Source organism: Cariama cristata, unplaced genomic scaffold, assembly GCF_000690535.1.
Source record: "Cariama cristata isolate BGI_N322 unplaced genomic scaffold, ASM69053v1 scaffold4647, whole genome shotgun sequence".
Classification (NCBI taxonomy): Eukaryota; Metazoa; Chordata; class Aves; order Cariamiformes; family Cariamidae; genus Cariama; species Cariama cristata.
Window position 1 is genome coordinate 3,751 of NW_009624817.1, and position 24,353 is coordinate 28,103.

The following is a 24,353-nucleotide window of genomic DNA, read 5'->3' on the forward strand; positions in this document are numbered from 1 at the left end:
GTAAACAGATGAACACAATTTTCTTATTCATAGCAGTTGCAGAGTTATCATGCAAGAGGCAAACATTTAATACTTTCCACCAGGTTTCCATATGTCTGATGACATAATGGCTTCACCAGAAGCTGCAATGCATTGGAGAAAGGATTTATCACAGCTGTATTTATTTTCCTCTACTTCATGGCTTCAGCATTCATGGAGAGATTGTTTGGCTTGAAGAGGAGGATTCACTTGCCTTTCCGCCTGTAGTCCAGTATTACTATTGAATCTCCTGTTTGGAGGCAGAGGAGAAAAGATTATTGGGGGGGTGGGGGGGAGGCACTACAGAGAGGTCTTCTCGCAGATGAAGCGTGCTGTTGAGAGGAGGATGTGAACCTGGCCCCAGCCTCCCAACATCCCTGGGGAACCGAACCCGTCTGGGAGCGGGAGTAAGCCATGAGTGTGTGGCTTGGACCAGCTGCTAATGCTGAAGTGCTGCAGAAGTCGAATGAGCCTGGGATGTCCACAGCGAGTAAGGGATTACTCAACTACTGAGGAATGGTTTGAAATCTACCATGGGCCACATCCATTGAGAATAATGATGCTTTGCTAGTGGGGAAAAAGTATCTGCAACCAAACAAGCCTAGCTCAGTGTAAGAATTTGTGGAAAACTTCAAGAATAAAGCTTGTCTAGAAAGGCAGCAGACGATTAATCCCTGCAGCTGAGCTACTTGGAACATCCTCACATGGCTGGCCAGGACAGAACAGGACCTATTGAAGACCCACAGCTTTCTGAAGCGCCAGCGAGAGACCATATGGGCTACTGTGGGGCACCAAGTGTGGCAATAACCAAATATATTTGGGTACCTTACCTAATGCACTGTCTCAGCCTCGCTTCTTCCCTGTTGATGATCGTTTACTCACAAGGAACCCTCTTTTAAAGGTGCTTTCCTTGTCCATAGACCTCAGAGGCTGTGAAACACTAACTGCTGTATTTTATTTATCTCCAGCCTGCATTGCATTTGGCAATTGACCTGATATGGAACAAAATCCTGTCATTTCTTCCTTCCCAAATGATCCTGTAAGTATTTTGTACTGACCAAATAGATATTTTAAAGATGGGAGAGGAAAAAACCAAAAACAAAACCAAGCAACAAAACCAACAAAACAAAACTACAAAAAAAGACTAGCCTATTAGGCCAGGGACAGCATATTAGCAAGCACCTGTTAATGTCTGGCCTCCAGTGATGAAGTTGTAAGCCCTGGGTTGCACGAGCTTCCGATCCGGTCTGCCTCCAGTGGATCATCAGATAAACTTGTCAGCAAGAGTAGGGCGTGTGACAGATGGTGCAGGTTTCCTTTAAATAGTTAGACGACTCTACCCGAGGGGTAAACTGCAGCTTGGGGGAGTGACAAAGATGAGGGATATAAATATGCCATCACAGGAGTGTGGCACAACTAGGATGAATGGATGAGACAAAAGTAAATATTCGTACTTAGTTTGCAAACTCTGGGCTGCAAATCCTCTTAAATTTGAGCTCCATTCATCACTGGTGATATAGTGAAACTGTAGATATAAACCTTGTTTGTTCACTGGAAGAAATAGATATAGCCTAGACTCTTACTCTTTGTTTTTAAAGGCATCATAGAACCAATGAAGATATCTTCTGGAAAAGAGGCTCAGTTTAAAAATCCCTTCTGGACACTGTGATAACAAAGGGTGGAACCTGTGTCTGCAGAACACAAGCATTTTAGCATTCATACAAAACCTGCTGTTCATACGCCTGTACCAGTACAATGGTAGGATGACTTCGTACCCCACAGGGATGCCCTTTGCAGCCCTTCATTTGCCACTCTGGTTTCTGCAATCTCAACAGCTGGTCGGGAGAATGAGAGCATCGAGAATTCAATCGTATGAGAGTATTCCTGTGTATTGGACAGATTCACGTGCTGTCACATAGGCTGGGTTTCCCAACAGCTGAGTACAGGGTATTAAGGGAGCTTGGTTTCACAAGCACATAAATACAAGAATAAAACCCAGGGAAAACAATCAGTTCCTCAAACATGTTATATGTTTCTGGAAAATGCATTGAATGCAAAAGTACTCCAAAAAGAACAGGAAAAATATGTTAGAGAAGATTGCCATCTAACTGTAGCTCAGCCTTAGGTGACTATATTTCGGCAATGTCTTGGCAAGACACTCAAGAGCTCCCAGAAGATCTAGAGAAGCACATCCATCCATGCCCTGGGCACAAGGAAGTTACTCCACTGTAAGTTTCCTCTTTTTCCTGAGAGCAACAGCTCTTGTTGTACTGCCTGATCCCTTGCTTTAGAGTATTTTTAATTCTGGCTTTGCTCCCTGCCGCCCTGGTGTTCCTCAGCCACCTGCTGACCAAAGCTTTGCCTTCTGGAGGACAGTGGGCATCCAGGTGTGGGTCTGGAGCTGCTGCCTGCTCTGACAGCCAGCCAGCCTCCCTTTCTGCCCCATTTCTCTCCCAAAGGACCGATCCACCACCTGAGAGGGGTTTGCCCTCAGCAGGCATTTAAGTCACTGGTGGAGTGGGCAGCTGTAGCTAGCTATAGCTCCTATCCACCTGCATTTCAAAGTATTGAAATGAAGCAGCTGATGAATGTTGTTCTGTTGTGGGTTTGTTTTTTTTTTTTTCAGATGTCTTAGAAGACAAATGAATCTGCTCTGTCTTGAAATGCTGATACCAGAGAAGAGACCTCACCTGAAATGTTGCTCTGTCTGACATGGAGAACTTAGATCTGAATTTCTCCTGAGGACCTGGTTGTCTCACCAGGAGCAAAACCCGAGTGAAAACTGCTTTGCTTTATTTTTGAGCGTTCTAGTTTGACTGGTCCAAGTAATGTGAGATCAGTTGCCTGCGTGATGTTTTTTACCCATTGGGAACAGGAGAAGCTATCGCAGAGTTCATCTTTGGTGCTCGGACCCCGCAGCCAAGTTCTTGGCTGAGGTAAACTTATGGCAGTAAAAGAATCAGACCATTGTTTCAAATTATCCTCTTTGGAGTTTCTGTATTGCTCAACATTGTGTAGTACTCTAGAAACTCTGGAATTTAAAACAAAAAAAAGTCATTACTGGTACTATTTTCTGTGGTGCTCAGGCTGTGCAGCTGGGTTGCCTTAGTTACCACCAATCCAACTGTGCAAGGGGAGGGAGAGGCACATGAGAGATAATACATTTTTAAAACCTCCAATACTGTATGAAACAGTCTGTCTATAAATAATAAAACAAACTTAGGGTCTGGCATCTTTTGCTTGTTCTGAAAAGGAAAAACAAGGTTATATTTGACAGCCTGGGTTTTCCAGCTCTCAGAAAAGATACTGCATTTTGGTCAAGCACAGGACATAGCTTTCAAAATTACTTGCTTGAAGCTGAAAGCTGCCATCCATAGACTTTGGAATAAGTTGGAACTGAATATACCTTTAAGGGTGAAAAAGAGTAAATATTTATGTAGCCGGTTTTAGGAAAAGTGATAGTGGCCTGAAGCTATAAAGGAACATGGAAGAGAGCCCATACGAAGCATGGCATGCTGTGGGACAAGCTTCATTTGCAGCCTGCAGTCTGCCACAGGATGCAAGTCCAGAAGGAAACCAGGCTTGTCACTCGTGTGGAGCTATTTGTTAATCGCTTCTTGCGCCTTCGAATAAACACAACTTATCTGGGCACAAACTCGGCAAGCTTTCTTCCTTCGAGTGGGAGAGACAGACAAAGAAGCAGCTGCCCCAGAGCCTTTCCTTCTGGGGAGGCGCCTGGTGGCAGCAGCCCAGGCAGGGGTGCCTGCCTCGGCAGAGCAGGGTGGCCTGCCTCGGCAGATGCTGCCAGCATCGGGTCTAATTGCTTGGTGGCTACAGGTGTTACTGGAGAAGGTCTTTCCAGATGTGCCTATAGGAACCTGGGGTACAATCGCATTGCTCTGCAACTCGAACTGTGCCTTTGGGGGACTGAGCAGGAAGCAAAAGAGGGCAGAAGTGCCCTTCCATGTACCCTTTCTTTTGGGGGAGGGAGGAGGTGGGCAGGGTGGAGGGTACGGAGAGATGAAGGGGTCTGTCCTCTGCCACCACAGGTTGTTTTGCTTAGTGTGTGGTGTTTTGTTCTTTTTTTCCTACAGGCTTATTTTAACTGCATCATCTCCTTTATCGTGATGGAAATGTGAGACGGGAAAGGATAGGATGAAAAAAAGTACGTGGAGCCATTTTTGCTGTGAGAAGAAAGGTATGTTGGAATTCAGTTTGCAGCTCTTTTTACTCTGGGAATGCTGAGCCAAAGATTTGTCTCAGTCAGGAACATATTAAGACTCTGGCACGCTGTAATTTGGAATAGCTTCCCTCTGGCTGTGTTTCAATGCTTATTGGGACCTTGTTATCAATACCAGCTTAAGGAAGTCCTACCCTTCTTTTGAGTGGACACAGCAGGGAAACGGATCAGGGAAAATGATCTGATTTGAAAAGAGCCCCTGCTTGCAAGAAACAGGTGCATGTGGTGGAGCAGGAAGGAGCAAGGGGCGGTGGGCAGGAGCTTATTGAGAAGTTATTGCTGCCAAAGTCCCTGTATTATCAGTGCGGAGTTGCCAGCTATTGGGGTGCAGCTTGCAGCTGCTTTTATTGGTGTACAGCAAGTCCAGGGAATGCTGCCAGTCCTGGGGGTGAGGAGCTGAGGATGCATGTGAGGTAGCAGGAGTCTGCACAAACGTGGGGAACTGTAACTTGGGGGGAGTGCCCTGCATGTGGATGAAAATGCCGTTTAATTGTTAAGGCCATGATTTTGTTGCTGCTTTGAAAAATACAAAGTATGCATGGAGAGGCAGACCCACCAAACACAGAAGGCCTCTGTGGATTGCAAAAGCACACCAGATCTCAACAGAGGATATCACGTATGCTGTGTTTATATATACTCTCTGAGGTTACATTCATGCTGTCACACCTGGGGCTGCTTTTCAGCCTTTCCGTGTGCGCAGAAAAGAAAGTTTAGTGCTTGCCCCAGTTTCTTTAGAAATCTCTTACATTAACATCTCTTAAGTGAGTATATTTAGTCAGCTGTTCAAAATGTGTCTAATTTTTGCAGTTAATTTGATCTCTGCTTGGCATGGCCTTTTGTCCCATCAATTAACACCTTGTATATCAAATTATTTTAATTCTGATTATCTCCATCTTATGCATCAGGCATACTCTAGACCTGAAATTACTAATACGTACTCAGTGATGAAAAATCTGATACCTAGATGTATCGGATATCAGATCTCATATAAGGACCAATACTGTCTTGTAGCAATGATGGTCTTTGATTAGTAATAGTTACTATTTATGTGATGCCTCTTAAACCAGAGCTGGTGCAGAAAGGCTGCAGATCTGTTTTCATTTACCAGCAATCCTCATCTCGTATCACGTTTATGCAAGAATAGAATTCAGCCAAAATTTCCAAACATGGACGTGTAGGGCAGGCATCTTATTTGCAAAGGTATCAAGCGGTGAAGTGGGTTATTCAGCACACTTGAAAGTCAATCTGCTGCTTTTAGGTAGCTGAGTATGGATGGTGAGAGACTAGCTACAGACATTCTACTTTGGCTTGACAGGCATGTGAGACTTCACAAAATGGATCAGGCATCAAATGTTCCCTGAGAACAGAGGGAGGTTGTCTTATTTATTTTCAGAGGTGTTTTTGCAACATTTTTTCTTTCATCAGAAAGCTAGTTTAAGAAATTGCAAATGTTCACACATTTGTCCTAAATAAAATACACACGTTTTCCTGACAGAAACACTTTCATCCTCAAAAAAGTTAATCTTGAATGAAAAAGGTGAGAGGAAACCAGAAGGGAAAATAATAATATCCCATGCCAAATCCCCAAAGCTCCTTCATCTGTTCTTTCTTCCACCTGTTGAATGTGTCCTCCTAAACTGCACTTTTTTTTTTCTAACTGCCCATTTGTCCAAGGAAGCTGCTTTTCATTTTCTTTAAATCATGACTGATTATACCACTACCAAAGCAGAAGGGAAATATTCTCAACAGTTTGTGAAACTTTCTGAAATGCTGTTTTACCCATGGCGCCACTGCGATGCTTTCACTTGGATATACTAATGCCTTCCTACAAACTGTCGGTAAACAGAGGCATTCCCTAGTCTGACAAACACCACGTGATGTTGGTGTAAGAATTTTAGCCGGAGAGATTTGGCTTCCCTGGACCCTTGTTTGAGAAGGAATTCAGAATCTAGTGATTATGCTGGTAAGAGGTGCTTCTTGAGCCACATTACAGAAACCTGGCCCAGCCTTTTTTCTGGTAGGGCTGGGATTCTTGCTCCGATTTGTTCTCCGTTAGTAACTGGTTAGGACCTGGCAATCTCTATCAGACACCCAAATGCCACCCCCCAGTGTACAAGGGCCCCCCTTCCTCTCCCCACCTGCCTAGGCAATCACAGGAATTCATTTTAGATAATTTTTTTTCATATGGATAGAAGTGAAAAACAAAACTTGGACTGACCCCATATCATACGGTTGAGGAACTCCCCGAAGTTGTAGAAAGAGATGACGACGGCAAGGCTACCGGCAAAAAAGGCTGCTAGCCCGGCTGGGCTGAACAAAGCAAAGAGAGGATATACCCACTCTCCTGTGACAGAATAAATCCACAGGACCCTGGGCGAGAAGAGAAATGACCTTTGGTTAGGACCATTCAGTTAGAAGAACCACTTCATGATTTCTAACTCCTGAAGGACCAAGTTATCAAAACAATCTTGATAGAGAAAATTAGCTCGGCTGTCGATACATCTCAACATTTGGGCTATTTGCTGTGAAGCACACTTGAGCTGCTGCTAAATTAGATGGGTTTCAGCGCAGGTCGAAATGCACACAATGTTCTGCTGTCACCCTGGTGGCATTGGCTATTAATGGCAGTAAAATAACAGTAAAATAGCAAAACGCTCAGAAAAAGGGATGTGCACTTGGCTATTCTAAGTGAAGCTTATTCAAATAAGCTCCCACATATGTGCTTGCTCTTCAGTTACAGCAGCCTTTCAGCCCCCATCCAGATCTCGAGGGTCCGTGGAGACAAAGTGCAGTTTCTCACTAGCTCTGTCCTGCCGCTGTTGATCACTGGTTTGGGGAGTGGAAAGAAGTTTTCAGGAGGTGAGAGGGCAAGGGGAATTCTCCAGCACCTCTCTTCTTGGTCTGAGAGGAGAAGGAGCTGGTAGGTAGGGAACGTGTAGCTGCTTTGCTCCTTTGTCCCAGAACCGTTTGCAGAGCGCTGTTTGGAAAAGGGAAAGAAGGAAAAGTAAGAGGATGAATATGCCTGCTTTATAGAACTGCTTTTCTTCTACTTAGGCCGTCTCTTTCTGCCTCTTTCTTCTCTCAAAAAACCATCTTGTAGTAGCTGTCAGTTCACTGATACTATTTTCATTGTTTACAGCTCCTAAAAGTGGCTGGTAGCAAATGCATACACTTAGGAATATAAATATGGTCTGTATTAAATATAGGAAAAAATACATTTTTATGGATAAAATTATATATATATATTTGTATTGAATATGTAAAGTATATAAAACAATAAGGCAGGTCTCCAGTGATTGTTATGAGGATGTGCCATTCTAAGGATGGGCAGCACTTCCCTAAAAAGAACTTTTGGGTCCAAAGAGTCCTAAAAGGTTTAATTCTTGATTTGAAAAAAACAGCCACATCTGGGGAGTATGCCATACTTCCCACCACCGGTGCTGGCATGGGAATGCAGTCCCACTCTCTCTGATGGCTCCCAGCCTGCCACCCTGCACTGAGCATCGTCACGCCTCGGAGAGAGGTGACAAACGGGCTGCCCCTCCAGCTTGGAACTGTGTCACGAAACTGAGGAATGAGAGTGCTAAGCAAAAAAAAAAAAGGTCTGAAAAAATTATTTCTCCTTTCTCTAGTTAGAGAAGGAAGGGGTACGGCATAAAAAAGGTGGGGTCTTTACCTTGCCTGTAAAGAGAGATTCACTAATTCCCACCTCAGGGGCAGAGGGGGGGGATTGGTAGTGGAGCTGCCTGGGCTGAGCATGGAAATGTTGAGTGTAAAGACTCTTTTTCATGATTTAAGGTTCTTTCATCAAACAAACAGGGCTGTGAAAGGAGCTAAGCAATTTAAAAAAAAAAAAAAAGCCTGCACAAGAGGCCACAGAGAGGCCGAGCAGAAATACTGAAGACCAGGTGCTAACCGGTGCCCGTGCAGATGTCAGCATGTGTTCTTCACTGCACGGGGCTACTATTTTCTTAATGTGTCTCAAACAGTAAAACGGAGAGTGACAACTGCCTTTATTTTATATAATGAGGAACTAGATTATCCTGATGCGATTTGGCCAGCTGGCGTGCCTCATATGAAGCACGCCAACCCCTCTTTTCAAACCTAAACAAATGACTATGCAGGAGCGCTAAGGCATGTTCAGCTTTCTGACTTGGTGGGAGCTGTGTGTTGCCAGGTTTTTTATTTTGGGGCATACCTCCAGATTCTTGAACTTATTCATTTTGATCACAGAATGGTTGAGGTTTTGGTTTTAGTTCTTTGGGTTTTTTGGTGTTTTGTTTTGGGTTTTTTTTTTGCTAGGGATTTCATAAAGCACACCCCACAACTTGGAAATACATATTGCTCATTCCGTGTGGGTAATCGCCTGTTAAATATACACGCAGGATTCAGAGATTTATTATTCTGAAGACTTCATTTTACCAAATTTCACTTATTACCAAGATTTTATCTTGGATATCATCAAGTGAGTCAGAAGGAGACAATGCCCAGAATTATGGGGAGGATAGATTGAGATAACAGCCCTAGGTATAACTAAAGTTGCTAAAGTGCTGTAGGATAGAGGACAGCTTATAGATATCAGGGGGAGGGGATGTGCTGTCATACTACGGCTGGATGCGACTGGGGGATTTATCCTGTCCTCTCATTACCCATCCATTAATGTTAATGGGGCCGCTGCATTCACTTGCAGGGAGGAAAAAAAGTTTATCTAGGGAATTATTAAATGGGAAGATCCAGAATGGAGAAAAGAACATACTGGCCACATATGAGCTCTCTGAGACTGTGGTTAATTCAAAATTAAAAGGTGGTGAACTGAAGATAAGCATGCAGTGAAGGAAAAATATTTTGATTCCTAACAGAGGTGGAATATGGACATATTACAAGAAAGCCCTGGGTCTCTAGTTTAGGTTTTTCTGTATTTTAGTTTTGTATAGAGTACAATCTATAATGATTTATATTCCCTTGCAAAGGTAGTTTGAACTTTTCTCTGAAGACATGTACGAAATTGTGAAGATTAAGATTTATTTTATACTGATCTATTGCCACTGAAACAGGAAAGGGCAATCTATTGTTACTTCCTTTTTAAGATTTAAAATGCCAGTTCTAAAATTTATATATTCTTCACTGTTTTTGATACGATGACTCCAAGAGTAAGGCATTACTTTAAAGGAACCAGCAGATGCAAGATCCATCCTTGCAAGAATTAACTAACATGCCTAATGGTTCTCTTAGCCCTGGTGTCCCGCAGCTGAAAGCCCCCTTTCCTTTTTGAACACTGGGCATTCAAAGCTGTAGTGAAGCCCCGCTCAGAGGCAGGTACCTGGTGCAAGGTGCCACCGGCTGCTCGGTGTCCCTGCTGCCTTGCTGGGACCAGTCACTTCTCAGCCCATCGATGCTGGGGAAGGGGAAGCGCAGGGATAACAGCGACAGTTCAAGGAGAGGCTTTTAGGAAGGACTCTGTTGCTTGTGAAACACGCGCTATGTTTGAAACACATGGCGCTATGAAATCACCAGGTCACAGCACCAACTGTAAAATGTGTACGCGTGTTAAGATTTTAGCACACAGGCTAAAAATTTTTTCTGTTGGTTAGAAGCTGTTGTCTGCGGTTGCAGGGAATCATTACAAGAAAGTAATAAAGACAGCAGGCAGGACGTTCCTTGCTGCCTTGGGAGGACAGAAAGCAAGAGCATTGAAATTCTAGTATCTTTTATCCAGTTATCAGAGCCCTGGGACAGTGGGGACAAGAGCTCTAAGGGACCGCTTTCCACTCGGGACCCCGGCAGTATCATGCAACATCAATTTGGAGAAGATACTGGGAGGGCTCATGTGTGTTGATACTTGTGTTGATCCTTTGATGAGGATTCAGGTCCTGGCATGAGCCCTGTCTCCCGTGGGGTGAGATTGCTCAGCTGAGAGGGGCTTTAGGGGAAAGCGTGGCACACAGGACTGCAATACTTGCCCAGAGAGCCGTCTGGTCTCAAAGGCAGTAAAAACCAAATGCTGTCAGAAGACAAGCAAAATAAAGCCGGCATTAAGCAACTGGGTGAACCAGAACATAGAAAAGGAATTTAGGAAGCTGTGGTCATAATCGTATTAGGCTCTGGGCTGGATTAGGACAAATGGCTCCTAACTTGGTTACACCATGTAGCAGCGCAGTCCATTGCTTCCACAGCCACTCTGATGGATTTCAAGTTGCAAGTCATCTGTGCCATTTATTTTCTATTCCCAGTTTTTGTTGGTGGGCTGAAGGTAGTCTCTAGCTGAGTGAGAACTGTTGGGTAGTAATGGGAAGGATGGGTTCTCTCGTAGTCCCAGTGACTTCTCAGAAATCTTTGCACAAGGACAAGCCACCTCCCCGCTGACCAGTTGTTCTGTATCCTCCACGCTAGGGCCCAGGTGTTTCCTGAGCTCTGGAAAGTGATATCGCAGTGTACCCTGAAACTGTATGGACCCGTTCCTGAGCAGAGACTCAACATAAGGCATCCTCAGAGTGGTTTGAAGTGTGGGCAGCTGCCCGTAGTCAGATGGAGTGGGCATTGCCTCCAGACTCCGGCACTGCAGCCGGGATGCTGTGAGCAGGAGCGGATGCAAACCCAGCTCCAGGGATGCGTGACACAGACACAGGAGGTGGGTGGATGACTGTGGCCTGGCTAGATACAGTTTATTCTCCCAGGATCGCTCTCTAACAGGTTGTAGATCAACTGTGGTACATTGCTGGAAATGTAGGCGGTGTCCACCGGTGGAGTGGGAGGTGGTAGTGGGGCAGATGCCTCCTTGCTACCCGTCGGTTTGCACCTGGCTCTGAGTATCATTTTCTGTCTCGAGTTTCTAAACCCAGCCATGTGTCCCTGACAAATACCAAACTGAGTTTTACTCCTCCTCTACTCCCGTGACCCCCAGACCTTTGAGGTTTGGTGTTTTTTCAGTAAGCGAGACAGCAAGCGGAGGTAAATTTTATGGTACTAGTAGAAATAAAAAAACCTCCAGCCCAGCAGAAATAACTCAAAGCTTATGGCAATTTAGTTGCTTTTCTAGAAGAGGCATTGGAAAAGCAGGAGATGCTATGTAGGGTCTCAGGATCTGTATTGTGTTTGAAGAAACCTGCTCTGCCTATGTCTGGAAATAGTTTTCATGGGTCTCAGCTGATGTTCAGGTAACTTCTCCACAGAAGAGACTGCTGCCTCCCATGTGCCTGGGAGGGAACTTTAGATTTAAGTACGGCATTTGGCCTTGTTTTACAAAGTAGATCACTTGAAGAAAATCTTTTAAAGTATGCAATTCTTACCAACTGATATACAGAAAAGCGACAAATCCTAATAGGATCAATCCCTTCTTCTTTGCCGGGTAACGGTGTGGCATGGCAAGGATTTCCAGGACAGCAAATAGCAATACAGCCGTGTGCTGAGGAGGAAAGACAGTCCATCACTAACCGGTCGCAGTGCCTCGCCTTCGGTCATTGCTCATCACAAAGCACAAGAGCCTGCCCGTAACCAAAGGATTATTTAACAATACCACATGTAATTGTATACAAATGCACACACTTCATTTTTTTAATAGTGAAGAAGTATCCCTGCAGTAACGAGCTCAGAAATTTTCTTGTTAGTATGCTGTAAAAAGTAGTGTAATGAGCTCTGTCTGTAGAGTGATCTGCATTACTTTATGATAGGTAGGCTTTCCTTTTAGATTTTATAACGCAATAAATTTTTTGGTAGTTCCCATTAAAGAACAAAATATATTGAAGTCTATTGTTATGTGCACTTGAGGATGTCAAATGTCTCCTCCTTGAACTCATTAAGCAATTGCTGAATTGCCTTCATGTTCTGTTCATTCTACTTTATATATTGTCATTTATTATTTACTCCATGGCAGTTGCAGTGTCTCGTGCTTCTCTTTGTAAACTGAAAAACATGGTGGTAAACATACAGAGGACTTAAGTTAGCTGTGAATCAAGACAATGAAGGAACTTCAAACAAGCTTAACCAAGAGTTAATAAGAGTTAGCTTGCCAGAGAAGCTTTTTTTTCTTCTTCTTTTTTTTTTTTTGTCGAAGAGTTTGAGTTGTATTAAAAGCAGCTTCAGTTTCAAGGCCTTTTATGATGATAACTTCAGCACAGGGCAAACAGCTTGGTGGCACTGACTGTTTTGTGGTGGGGAGCTGCCTCCAAGAGGGATGCTCCTCACCATGGGGAGGCTGGGAGCATGGCCAAAGTCCTTCTGGGCTCAGATGTTAAATGGACAATGCGGGGCTCTTGGGATGCTAACACCTCAACTTGTTGGCTGGTTTGTGGCAACTTCGGAAAATAATCTGATGGGGTGAAATTTCACTGCGAAAAGTTTTGTAATACTCCCTGTGCAAACAAACAATAGTTTTAAGTTGCAATACCTAGGACAGAAGACCTAAACAATGCTGGGGAACACCACAGCAAAAACAGTCAATGAGGTGCAAGGGCAGAAAGCTACAGCGACAAATGTAGCTGACTAGTTGTTTAAATTCCTATTAATTAAGCAAATCATTTCACAGGTAGATGGGTGGAGGAAGGCGGGGAGGGCAGCAGAGGAAGATAGATAGACCTTTAAAGACAAAAAACCACCAAACTGATTTTTTTTTGTTTGTTTTTCCCTAAAGGCACAACCTGCTGGGTGTATGGTATGAAGTTTCCTCTTGTCCCAAGGAATTGTATGTATTTGTCAGAAGCTGTGAAGAGTATTTGATATGGTAGTATGGTGTCAAAGTTTTATTGCTGTATATTTATAGTATAAGTTGCCACAACTACACATGAAATTCTTTAGACGCACATTGAGCTACATACAGCATGTGTGAAAACATTCTTCCCCTATTTGTTTAAGGGGCGGGCATCCATTTTTGTCTGCCGCTGCCAAGTGACAGCTCACAGGAGGCTGCATGTCCTCCCTCAGGCCCCCCAGGAGCTGCTATTCATACCTGGCAGTCCTGCTGCCAAAATAACCCTTCCATCTCAGTTGCCATTTTTCAGAGAAAAGAGATAGAAAAGAGTTATTTGATGTTCTGGTTCCTCTCACTCATTGGCACTGAGATTTTCCTCTGTCTGTTTCACAAAGATATTCTTCAGCTCTGCAACCCACTTGGTTGATAGCAGAGGTCTTCTTGTATCAGTAGAAGAGATTCTGGGATTCATTTAACCAGAAAAATGTCTTTGGTGCATAGTTTTCATGTATAATCCCTGTAACTGTCTTTTAGTCAGAAATCTATGTGTTAAGCTGCTTTTAGAATGATTTTTTTTTAAAAAAAAAGTTTATTTTACATTGGTGCTCAATAGTTCGTCTTTGGATAAAACCAAAATGCCCACGCAAGACAGCAATGATGGAATATTTGCACTTTGTCCTCACTTTTAGGCTTTAGCCTTTTGCAGTGGATTTGTCCATTACGCGAAGTGGATATAAGACCTGGTTTTCATCTGACATCCAGTGGGCTACAAAATTCCTTTGGGATACGTGAAATGTCCTTGCTAGTCTTTTAACTTAAACACTTTTAACAACTATAAGCTGGGTGTTCCTGCTGTTTTATTGCTGTCCTAAGAGGGATCTAGTAGGACTGACCTGGTGAAATAATCCTTTGTTGAAGTGAGCAGTTTTTTAGGTGGGGGTTATTTTATATACTTATTTCCTTATTTGGGGGCTTTTTGTTCTCAGAGTGAACATTAAATAAGTACAAGCCAGCAATATGATGCTGCTTTAATAGAAAAAGCGTGTGGCATTCTGGGATGGTATTAATAGGAATATTGTATGTAAGAAAGACCTGGGAAGTAACTGTGGGGCTCCACTTGAATTGATGAGGTTTTGGCTGGCACTCTCTCTGATTTAGGGGACCCCATTTTGACAAGTGCAGGTAATTTGGAGCACGTCCAGAAAAGGACAGCACAAACAGCAAGAAAGTACAAACACGAAAGCAGCCCAAAGACAGGCATGGAAATCAGGACCAAATGCATTGTTGTGTCTAGAGAGGAAAGGAAAATGAGAGAGGTTTCAAAGGCTTGAGAGGCTGATAAAGTGATGGCTGGGGTGGGCGAGTTCTCCGTGTCCATCACGGGTAGGACTAAGGGCGATTGGCTCCGTTTTCCTCAAGAGAGATGTAGCTTATACTGGGAAATACGTAGCAAGGGCAAGGGGGGAAAGAGCTACCCCGGGGAGCTGGGCAAGCCCTTTCCAGGAGAAGCTAGACAAGAAGTTGAGTGTGATTCTGCCAAGCACCCTCTGGGCATCTCTGACCCAGCCTCAGTTTTCCTCTGAACCAGCTACTGAGGGCTGTGCAGACTCCAAAGTCGGCGCAAGTGCTCGCTTCCAGAAGCAGTGGATGAAAGCGTGGAGAAGCGGGGGCTCTTCTCTTCCAACAGGAGCAAGCTATCGTGACTAAGACCACCAACATCTCTATTCGCTTAGCCAACTTCTCTTTCTCAGTTCATACCTCTGTGCTGCCTGACAGTGTGTGAATCCTGCAGGAAAGGGGGAAGAGGAGAGAAAAGCAGAGCTTTGCACCTCATTTACAGTTTCTCGTTTGCCTCACGGGCACGAGAGCGAGCGGCACTGCAGCGGATGATGGCCGGAGGCAGCTTGCAGCAGCAGGCCAGCAACGTGCGGACAGCATGATGCGGTCACAGGGAGCAAGAAAATGGGGGTGGCGAGGGGGGGCCCGCTGCTCTAACATGTGCATTGCAGATGGGTAGCAAACTGGTAGTGGTTGTGAAAGACAGTTGGGAGCTCTTCTTATTCTGTGTTGATTTAGAAAATGCTGATTTGCTTAACTAGTCATTTTTTGGCAGGCTCCTCCACTTATGGAGGAGTTAGAGAAAATACTCAGGGGCCCGTAAATCAAAGGAAGTTTGAGAGTTACTGGCAAAGCTGGAAAATTTGGCTGCTTTTGGAAATAGCCAAGTTTAGTGGAAGGGGTAGGTTCAAATTTCTGCTCTGCCTGATTCGCAGGGGCTTGAAGCCGAGCTTCCCGCTGCGTGGAAGAGTGCTTGCACCTCCAAGAGCAGCGAAAGCATTCAGGAGAGGGGCTGCTGCCTCTTGTTTTGTGAACACTTCGTTAAAGGTCTTGGATCTATGCTGATTTGGAAGAAGAAAAAAATTAAATATAAAAAGAAAGAAATTTGTTGTGGCACAGGAGGAAAGCTGCTTTCTTCCCAAGTCCAATGATGACACTGGCATACAACTTATTAAAGTGTGTGCTGTGTCCTCTGTATAAATAACTGAATCCTTTTAAAACTATTTTGCCATATATTAATCCAATTTTATTTATAAATAGATTATTAGCTTATTCCTAGTTAGAGAGAATCACTGTGTATGTTAACTAGACATCCTTTTTGTAGGGCCATTTAAACTTGCCATGCAGATGCCTTCTTGAGACAAATTTCTACAACAGTTCTCAGCTACTTCATGTAGCCCTAGGATGAAAATTTCTTGGTTTAGCATTTTTCCTTTGTGGATATAAAGCTTTTTATTCCACCCCACCCCCCTTCCTTCTCATGTACATATATGCCTCAAGCTCAACAAACACATGGGAAAATCTTCCCTTGCACTTCTCCTATCCCAGTGTCTACTGGTGACTTCATTTATTTCTGCCGAACCCACTTTGTCCATTAACCATAAAATCACAGTGGAATTTCTACCGAATAGCTGAGCATGTTTACAAGAGCAGATGCGTATTTATACAGCAGACACCAGAGGAACGTGCGGTTGGCTACGGGGTGCAAAGCCTGCCCTTTGCCTATGACATGCAGTTGGCTTTCCAAATTATTTCCCCCTCACAGCTGATAGGCGTTGACTTTGGCAGCATCGTTAGTGATAGACCATATATCATCGTTAATTGTATCTGCTGAAAGGCTTCAAAGACTTCTGGTATCCTTCTCGATAAAAACAATGTATTTTCTCATTCAAGTTATTTTTACATAGGTCTCTAGTGCGTGGCTATTAAGTATACTTTCAACCCTATTTAGCTGCACTTTATATCCTTAAACTGACATATGTTTGAAGAGCGCAGTATTTGTATGGGGCCGAATTAAAATATAGAGTTTTGCCTCTTGCTTTAAAGAAAGCTTAATAATTAAACTCAGATTGACACAGATCAAAACATTGGCAAAAATTGCTGGAAACAGTGACTCATTTTTTTATTTCAATTAACAGTTTCTCAGTTTCACATATAAACAGTGAAACTGTCAAAAATAATTATCACAGAGAGGAAAAAAAAACCATTTCACTCCAAGGTAAGGAAAATGGGCTAAAACAATAGCTGTGTGTACTGATCATGCTATCAATGAACTGAACCGAATCAGAGAGCTTTTTTTCTTCTCTTGGCAGGAATCTAGTTAGTACTTATTTTTATGTTCTTTGAAATACTAATATATTTGCTTGTCTAATAACCTCTGTTGAGGAAAGCCTTCAGCATACAAATTTTGTAAGGACAGAAGTATTTTAAATACCTTCTTTTAAATTTGTTTGTACAGTGGAAATATAAAAGTAATGGGACTTTCAGAATGATCAGAGACATTTTGTTAACTCATCACACTTATAAACTGAATTCTGATTCCAAACATTTGATTTAAAAATCCTTTGTGGCTCTCTTTGGTACTTGTGATTTTTAACTAGGGTTTTGTTTCTTTGCTTTTTTCCCTGACAAACTCAGGTGAATCTGGACTAGTTATAACATTGCAAAATTCTTTGTGTTGCTTATAAACTCTGGCATATGAATACAGAGGAAGAAAGTTTCTTAAATGTATGCTGAACTTCATCGGAAATACTGGTGTGTTAACTCATCTCCTGTGGAGAAGAATGAAATTACAACTTTCTCCTGCTTCTTTACTTTTTGTTTCCTACCCTATGTTGTATGTTTCCCAGGATACGTTTCAGGTTCGTGAGCTTAAACTGAGATAAATAGTCCTCTGGATATTATTTCCACTGTTTGGTAAGACCATATGGAATTTTTACTCCCCATATTTTGAGTAATCTGAGGATTTATTCAATGTTATATCCCCACTTTGCTGTTGAGACTATAAGTAAAAGCAAGTTTCCTGGGGCTGAGAAGACAGGGTTGGGTAGAGTTTGCGTTCCACTGCAGGCTCCAGCCTAGGCTGAGTCTTAAGCCCATGAATAATCTCCCCAGAGCTGCTGAGATCACTCGTGCGCCTAACGCGTGCATCGCAGTTTGACTTGGTTTGACCCTGTTTGACTCCAGAGTGAAGGAAATGATGCTTCGGTTGACCGTAGCTGTTTGTTTCGAATTTGTCTGCATTTACATATCCTCCGTGTCTGCTTTCCATTAACGTGTGAGACTTTAGCGGGGGATTTTTCATAAGCAGTTACCACTGGCCAAACTAAACTCCACTGGGCACAGTTGGACACCATCGAGTGCTTTTGAAAAACTGCTCGTGTTTCTACTTTCAGACAAATTCCCCGCAGAGCTTGTGTGCTGACAACCACTTGTGGCCAATACTCATGCTTATATCTTCTCCATCGGTACGTTACTGCAAAGAAAGAGTAAAAAAAAAAAAACAAACCCTTCGGTGCTGTCTTACGAGGCCCATGAGGCCAGCGTTCATTGGTTGACCGCTGAGGTGTTTACGCAGTTATACAGCCCTTTGTTGGCAAATATCCTCTTGTCTATGGAAGTTTCCTTGGGTTGGATGCTTTCATAAACAATTACAGCCTGTGTTATCTGAGCATAATAAAACTAAATGGCTTCCTGTCACCATAACCTCTCTTTAGTTTTATACTCCTCATAATTTTCTGAATGTCTGTATGCTCTCTCCTTTCTTGGCTTCATTTTGGAACAAATTCCCTCTTTTGATTTATTTTGCTGTGATACTGCCTTCATTCAAATGTCTATTTTAAAATTTTCTCTTGTAATCTGTCCTTACATGTTTTTCTTTCTCTCTTAACCTCTCTTTATTTTTCAGGCCGGGAGGTGCTTAAGCATTATTGTTCATTTTATTTCTTTAACTAGTACATGGGCATAATCTAAATCTCTCTCAGAGTTGCTACCTGTCTTTTATGTTCTCAGCCATCAGCACGTTTTCAGGGAACCACAGTTTTATTTTATGGATAAAGCGGGAGGCACAAGGAGTCCTGTTACAGAGCAGGTGTGGCGACGAATTAGTCAGGGAGCTATTGCTGAATTTAACTCCAGCAGTGCTCCCCTCTGAACTGTTAGCTACTATCTGTTTCTGCCCTTTCCAGGGCCGTTCGTGATCATCTGAAGAGCAACTTTATTTTTTCCTGAGATGTGTAGGTAGTTTGGGAGCGTTATTGTGAAAAATGGATGAAACATCAGACCAATTGTATGATCAAAGGCAAAAGAGCTTCAGTGATAACATTTCCTGCATGCACGCATGTGTTTTTGGACGTGAGGCCCTGGCTGAATATCCTGTTGCTTACTAGCAAATGTTTTGTCTCCGTGTCAATGACAGAATTTTAATTGCATTTCTCCCTGACATTAGATACGTAGTCTAAGAAACTGATGTTGCGCTGCATCTGGAAGCTGATGTGAGACTGAAATGACACATCCTTTGCTGTGGAATATTTGTCTCCAGCTGTTCCTTGGTGGGGTGGGTTACGGAGGCTGCACCTGTGCCCCCGGGGGTAGTGGCAGCCGGGGAGGATTCCCTGCCGTAACATTTGTCTGTGAAACGCATACTTTCTCCCTGAGGAAACGGGCTTATGTCAACAAAAATGGAAACTTCAAAAAATACATATATGTAGTGCTGGGAAAAGCTAAGCATCGTTGCTCTTAAATGTGTGGGGGGATTAATTTCATGTGCCATATCCCTCACACACACATTCTTCTTCTTTGCCAAAAGCTGGACGTAATTGGAAGCCTACAAATGTCCATAGTTGCCAGACAGCTTAAAATTGAGATACTGTGAAATGCAAACAAATGGAAATGTTTCTCTCTTGTGTAAATATGCCAGAATTACTAAGCATTAAATACCGATTGCAAGGAGATTTGTTTAAGATGGTCAAAGGTGAACCTGAGGTGGTTCTCGTGTACACACTTGGAGCAGGAGTCCAGTGAGAGCAGCCTGGGCAAGCGGGTTCTGCTCCGCAGGCCGATGCGGCACCCCCATGGTTGGCTGGCGTTGCGGCAGCTTCCGAAAATAGCTGTAGGAAGATATAATCCTTCATGTAGATGCCCTCACATAGGCGGAAGAGTAATTTCTATTCATACAACTTATTTCCTTTTCCAGATGGAAGTAAATCATACTGCTCCGAAAAAACATTTCTGTTGATGTAGTTGTGTCTGCGCTAGGGAAGGCCCTGGTTTAGCTAGGTGGGCAGAACACAAGGAGCTCCAAGATGGAGAGGGGACGTGACGAGTCTTGCTGGCGTTCCTACTGTCAGGGCATTGGTGGCTTGTGAAGGAAAATTACTTGCATGCACCTAGGTTGTTCTTCTGCTTCCTTGCATTTTCTTTTTACATTCAGATACTGCTTAAGTACATCGAGGCAAAGTGCAAAGGAGCCTGAGAGGCTCAGGCCATGCGGAGTCTGTTGTCGTCTTTGCTGAAAGTCTGCCAGGTAAGTAATTTTTCTTCTGTGCCTCTGTTTACCATCCCCTCTTTTTTTTATTCTTAGTTGTTTAGCTTACATGGTCTTCAGAACGTGTACAGTTCATAACTATGTGTCAGTAGAGTGCCCAGGATACTAAAATACTGATTTTTGCCAAGGGGAGAGGGTAACGTGGCTACCAAATAAATTAGGAAGAGATGGCTAAACTAAGCTTAGCTGCAGCCTGAAAATAAAGAAAATTGTGGTTTTTACAAGAAAACTTGTGTTTTACCGGAACTGTACCTTACAGACTGAAAATATAAGCCTCCTTTACAAAAAGGCAATTGTACCATTACCATTTTTGTGAATGCATCTGGCCAATGTTGAAGTGTATCTTATCTTTTGTTATAGATCAAAATGTTTTTGAGTGATCTCTTCTGACCCACCATCGCCCCTCTTCGTTTAGCATTCAATTCTTCAATTCTGTCAGCCCCTTCAAAATGTAGAGTTCTCCTATACTGCCATTAAGTTGAATAATACATGCATATGATTTAATCCAAGCTGTCTCCAGCAATTAGTTGCCTTCTGGAGAGTATCCAGATGTTGCTTGAAAAGAGATGACTGGGAAAGAAATAAACAATTTCACTTGACGAATTGGCCAGTGTATCTTTTTGTCTCAGCCATCTTCCACTTTGAAAATCTTGTTCAAATAAAACAGTTGTGCTTGACACATAAGTAGGTTTTTGGTTGTGGTTTGTTGTTTTTCTTTCATCCATGAAGCTCAGAGCTTTGTATAAAGATGGTAAAACATAATAATTCTAGGCAAACAGAAGTGGAAACTGGGGTGCAGCCCATGGATTAAACTCATTAGAAAGGCAAAGAGAGAAACCCAGGTAGTCTGGAGTATTTGGCCTCCTCTAAATGCTAGCAAGATTCATCTCTGCATTAGCCATCCTTTCTGCAAAACAGAAAATGTTTCTGCTCAGAATGCAAAAACATGCCTAAAATGTAATGCTCTATGTACGACTTTGGGCTACCAGGTGGGCAATGATGCTTTCCCACTGTAAGAGCAGTAAATGTGAGAAAAATAAATGGCTAGTTCAATTTTGCAAGGAAGGTGCTGCGGCGTCACTGCAAACTCAAGGAGCTTGGTATTCCTGAAGTGTTTTTACATGATTATTTTTTAGGTTCGCTCTTCAGTTATATAACAGCATATGCTTTCCCTATTTACAACGTTAAAATAGACCAAGATTAAAAAAAACTACTCCCACTGCAAATGATACGGCACTGACATCTACTACTGATACACCGATGTCTTTTTCCACCAAAGGCAGCTAGGTGCTGCCTCAATCTGCCACGAAATGTCTGTAATCTCAGAGCCATAAAGTATAGCAATGTGCAAGGAAATGAACCCAAAGAAGCAGCATCTGCTCAGCAATCAGAATTTGGAGATTGTCCCTTAAAGTGTTGGTAGCTTCCTGGATCTTCCTAGTGTTCCCAGTGGATATTTTGGGTTGGAAGAAAGAAATGCCTTAGTTAAGCCTGAAGGCACCTGTTGGAAAGTGTCCCAAAACATGGGGATTGCCAATAGCGGGAATCGGTCTATACTGGTGGCGGATGTTTTATGCTCAATAGTGACTGGAATGAAAATTTCCCACCCAGGAACTGTCAAGTACAAGATGTCTGCAGTGTATTAAGAGCTTTAGAAATAAAATACTAGGTTGTAATAGGGGTTTGCTTTATGTGAAGTTTCTCGTCAAAATAATTTTGAGGAAGAATTGTTTTCCTTTCTTAACACCTGTTTTTTGACATTTCTGAAAAGGAAAAGCTTTTTGTTGTTGTCAGAATGACTCTGTTATGAAATGTAGGTGTACGTAGGGTAAGAAAGAAGTTATAATGAATGCGTTTGAGGGATTCGTGCGAAGAGTTCTTGCACATGAAATAAAAAAGTACGTTCTAGCACCTCTCAAACTTCCCATGTCATAAACAAATGTGGAATTGGAAAGGGCAAATTCTCAGCTGTGCGCCGGGATTAAGACAAGCAGCAAAGCCCATCTCCTCTCAGCTCCACCCTGTGCCCTCCCCTTCCCCAGCACCGCCGCTGCCGTGAAGATTTTAAACTTCAGCCAGTCGCCATACCAAATCCCAGACCTGAAACCAGCGTGATGCTGCGGACACGAGGAGTCTGTCTTTTTGGTGGACGATGGTTTTGAGAGAGTGTGGTGCCCATTTGCATCTGTGCGGAGGTTTGGACAGCCACGAAAAGGCCCTGGTAGAGATGAATTGGTGGGCAGGGAGCAGGTGATGAGGTTAAAAGTCCACGATGGCTGTAGTTTGTCACTTGGATATCAGTAATGCGGACATGCCTCTGTGTGTTTGGATTCCAGACACACGTTATCTGAATACGCCTGTCTAAATCAAGTGGCTGCTCAAAACCTTTACCAAGTGTCCTCAGCCAGAAACCCCCGAGCCTCCCGCACTCGCCTTCAGCGCGCGTCGGGAACTGCTGCGGCGGGTTGCAAAGCGTTGTACTTAGGAAATGAAGTCTGGAGAGAAATGAGTCTTCTGTGCGATTATTTCATACTTTTTGGCTTCTCTGATTCAGTCTAGCGCTGAACCTCTCCCTTCTCTCCCCCTTCCCGTTAGCCCCACGAGGCCTCCCTGACCTTACAATCCACCCACGGTTTCCATGTTACTGTCAGCCTCCTTACACTTGACTGATGAGAAATATGTGATTATTCAACACATCATAAAAACAGCCAGAGCAAATGAAGGAGAAATCTGGAAAGTATTTATAGAAAATCTGTAAACAATCATTGCAATTCAGCTATTCAAAGCTGTGCACACATTAGCTTATTAGCTCTAGAGCTGTCAGATGTTCTTTGGTTCTTTCACCTTTTTTAAAAATTAGGAACTGATTTGTTATACTCCCAGCCATTTTGTATTTCATAGAATTCTGTTTGCAGAAACAAGTTATTTTTTGAGCTACAATAACCAAGATTATTTTTTTTCCCTTATGACTACACATCATTTCATTGACTTCAGAGGTTTGACAAGCACTGATTCACTGACATTCCCTGTGTGCTAAAACGCTTCTTGAGGTGACTTCAAGCACATGCATCTGTTTGCTGTGTACAGCTCAACATCAAATTCAGGTAAGTAGGAAGGAGGAGGTGAGAAAGAAGCAGCCGTGAAATTCTTCTGGAAAGTGACACAGTGCAACGGTGGGACACGCATTGCAAAGTCTCTCTTCTCTGCAAGGGGCAGGGGTGTTTCTTACTCACCATAGCGTGATTTAACCAGAGCGGGATGACTCCATCAAGGCTTTTGGGGTAAACCAGCTCTCGATTGTAAGTATACAGTGTCCAAAAGGATATAGACACAAACTGGAACCAAAACACAAAACGAAAGAAATTTTAAAATGAAAGACAAACATATTTGATAGGATTTGGCTGGTGCTTTCATTTCTGAGAAAATGAAATTTCACCTACATGAAAAAATGGTGATATTGCTAGATAAACTCATGTATCCCACATCTTACAACATAAAGAAAGGAATTTACTCTGAGGTGCAGTGTTCTGTGTTGATTCTGCGAGAAAAACCTCCTTTATCAACTGCCAACACTGACGTTTTCTGTGCAACGCTAGATTAGGTTGAAACTCCCCCCCCGCCCTGCTTTGCAGATGGGATCTTTTGATGGTCCAGGAGTTCTTGAGGGACTGGCTGTCAAACCACAGCATTTGTTCTGCTCAGTGACAAAGTAAAAACAGATCTTGGTAAGACAATTCACATAAAACTTATCCTCATCTTCACAGTTCATAAGCCTGATTCCTAAACTGCAGGTGCAAGCTGCACTGCAGGCATCCTTTTTTTTTTCCCAACAGAGGAGGATTTACAGAAGAACGTAACTGGAGGAAACGGTCCCTGGTAGCCGTTACTGATACCTGGAAGTTGATTTTGCACTTTCTTGGCCTGGCTTTGTATTTGAGCGCAATTTGTGGTTGGGGTTGGAAATCAGGGGTGTGAGATGCTGGAAGAACGAGCCTACCCTGTGCCTCTGTCCCGCAGGCATGGCGAGGGTGCCCGGGGCGGGATGTGGCAGCAGCATCACGAATACTGCTGTGCAGGGAAGATAAATTAGCCAGCCTCTCTGTCTCCATCCCTGGCAGGGCTTTTTGAGTGAGCCAGCTGGCTGAGCTGCTTGTGGAGCAGATTTAAGCAGCACTTCTCAGCCCTTTGAGATTCAGAGGTGGCTGCCGGCTTCACTCACACAGAGCGGTACCCGTGTGTGTAACCCACCCACCGGTTCCCATCCAACACACAGCACCAGATAAACAGCATTGTCTGTGAGGGAGTAGGTGATCTGTGGTGAATATGACGTAGGCTGTGACTATAATTATTGTCCTGCGAATCTGTTTTTATCCAGTGCTTATTTAAAGCCATACTGGCGTCAGAGAAGGAGGCGTGAGATTTTGCTGCCTCTTAGGTACCCTCTCATGTCCTCCTGGCCCCTGCTGCCCCTTAGAGAAATGCCCTAAGTCGATAAATCCACAGCTATTTGGACCGTGAGATTAACGGAG

At 43.3% G+C, this 24,353-nt stretch overlaps 1 protein-coding gene across 1 annotated transcript in view; it reads right to left on the reverse strand.

The window, feature by feature from the left end:
• Positions 1-224: 224 nt before the first annotated feature.
• ADTRP (androgen-dependent TFPI-regulating protein) overlaps positions 225-24,353 on the reverse strand; it is a 32,128-nt gene continuing 7,999 nt past the window's right edge. The window contains exons 3-6 of the mRNA XM_009703317.1: positions 23,058-23,159; positions 11,545-11,660; positions 6,477-6,628; positions 225-268 (exon numbers count right to left, since the gene is read on the reverse strand). Coding sequence (XP_009701619.1) covers positions 225-268; positions 6,477-6,628; positions 11,545-11,660; positions 23,058-23,159 — 414 coding nt within the window. The remainder of the gene's footprint in view (positions 269-6,476; positions 6,629-11,544; positions 11,661-23,057; positions 23,160-24,353) is intronic.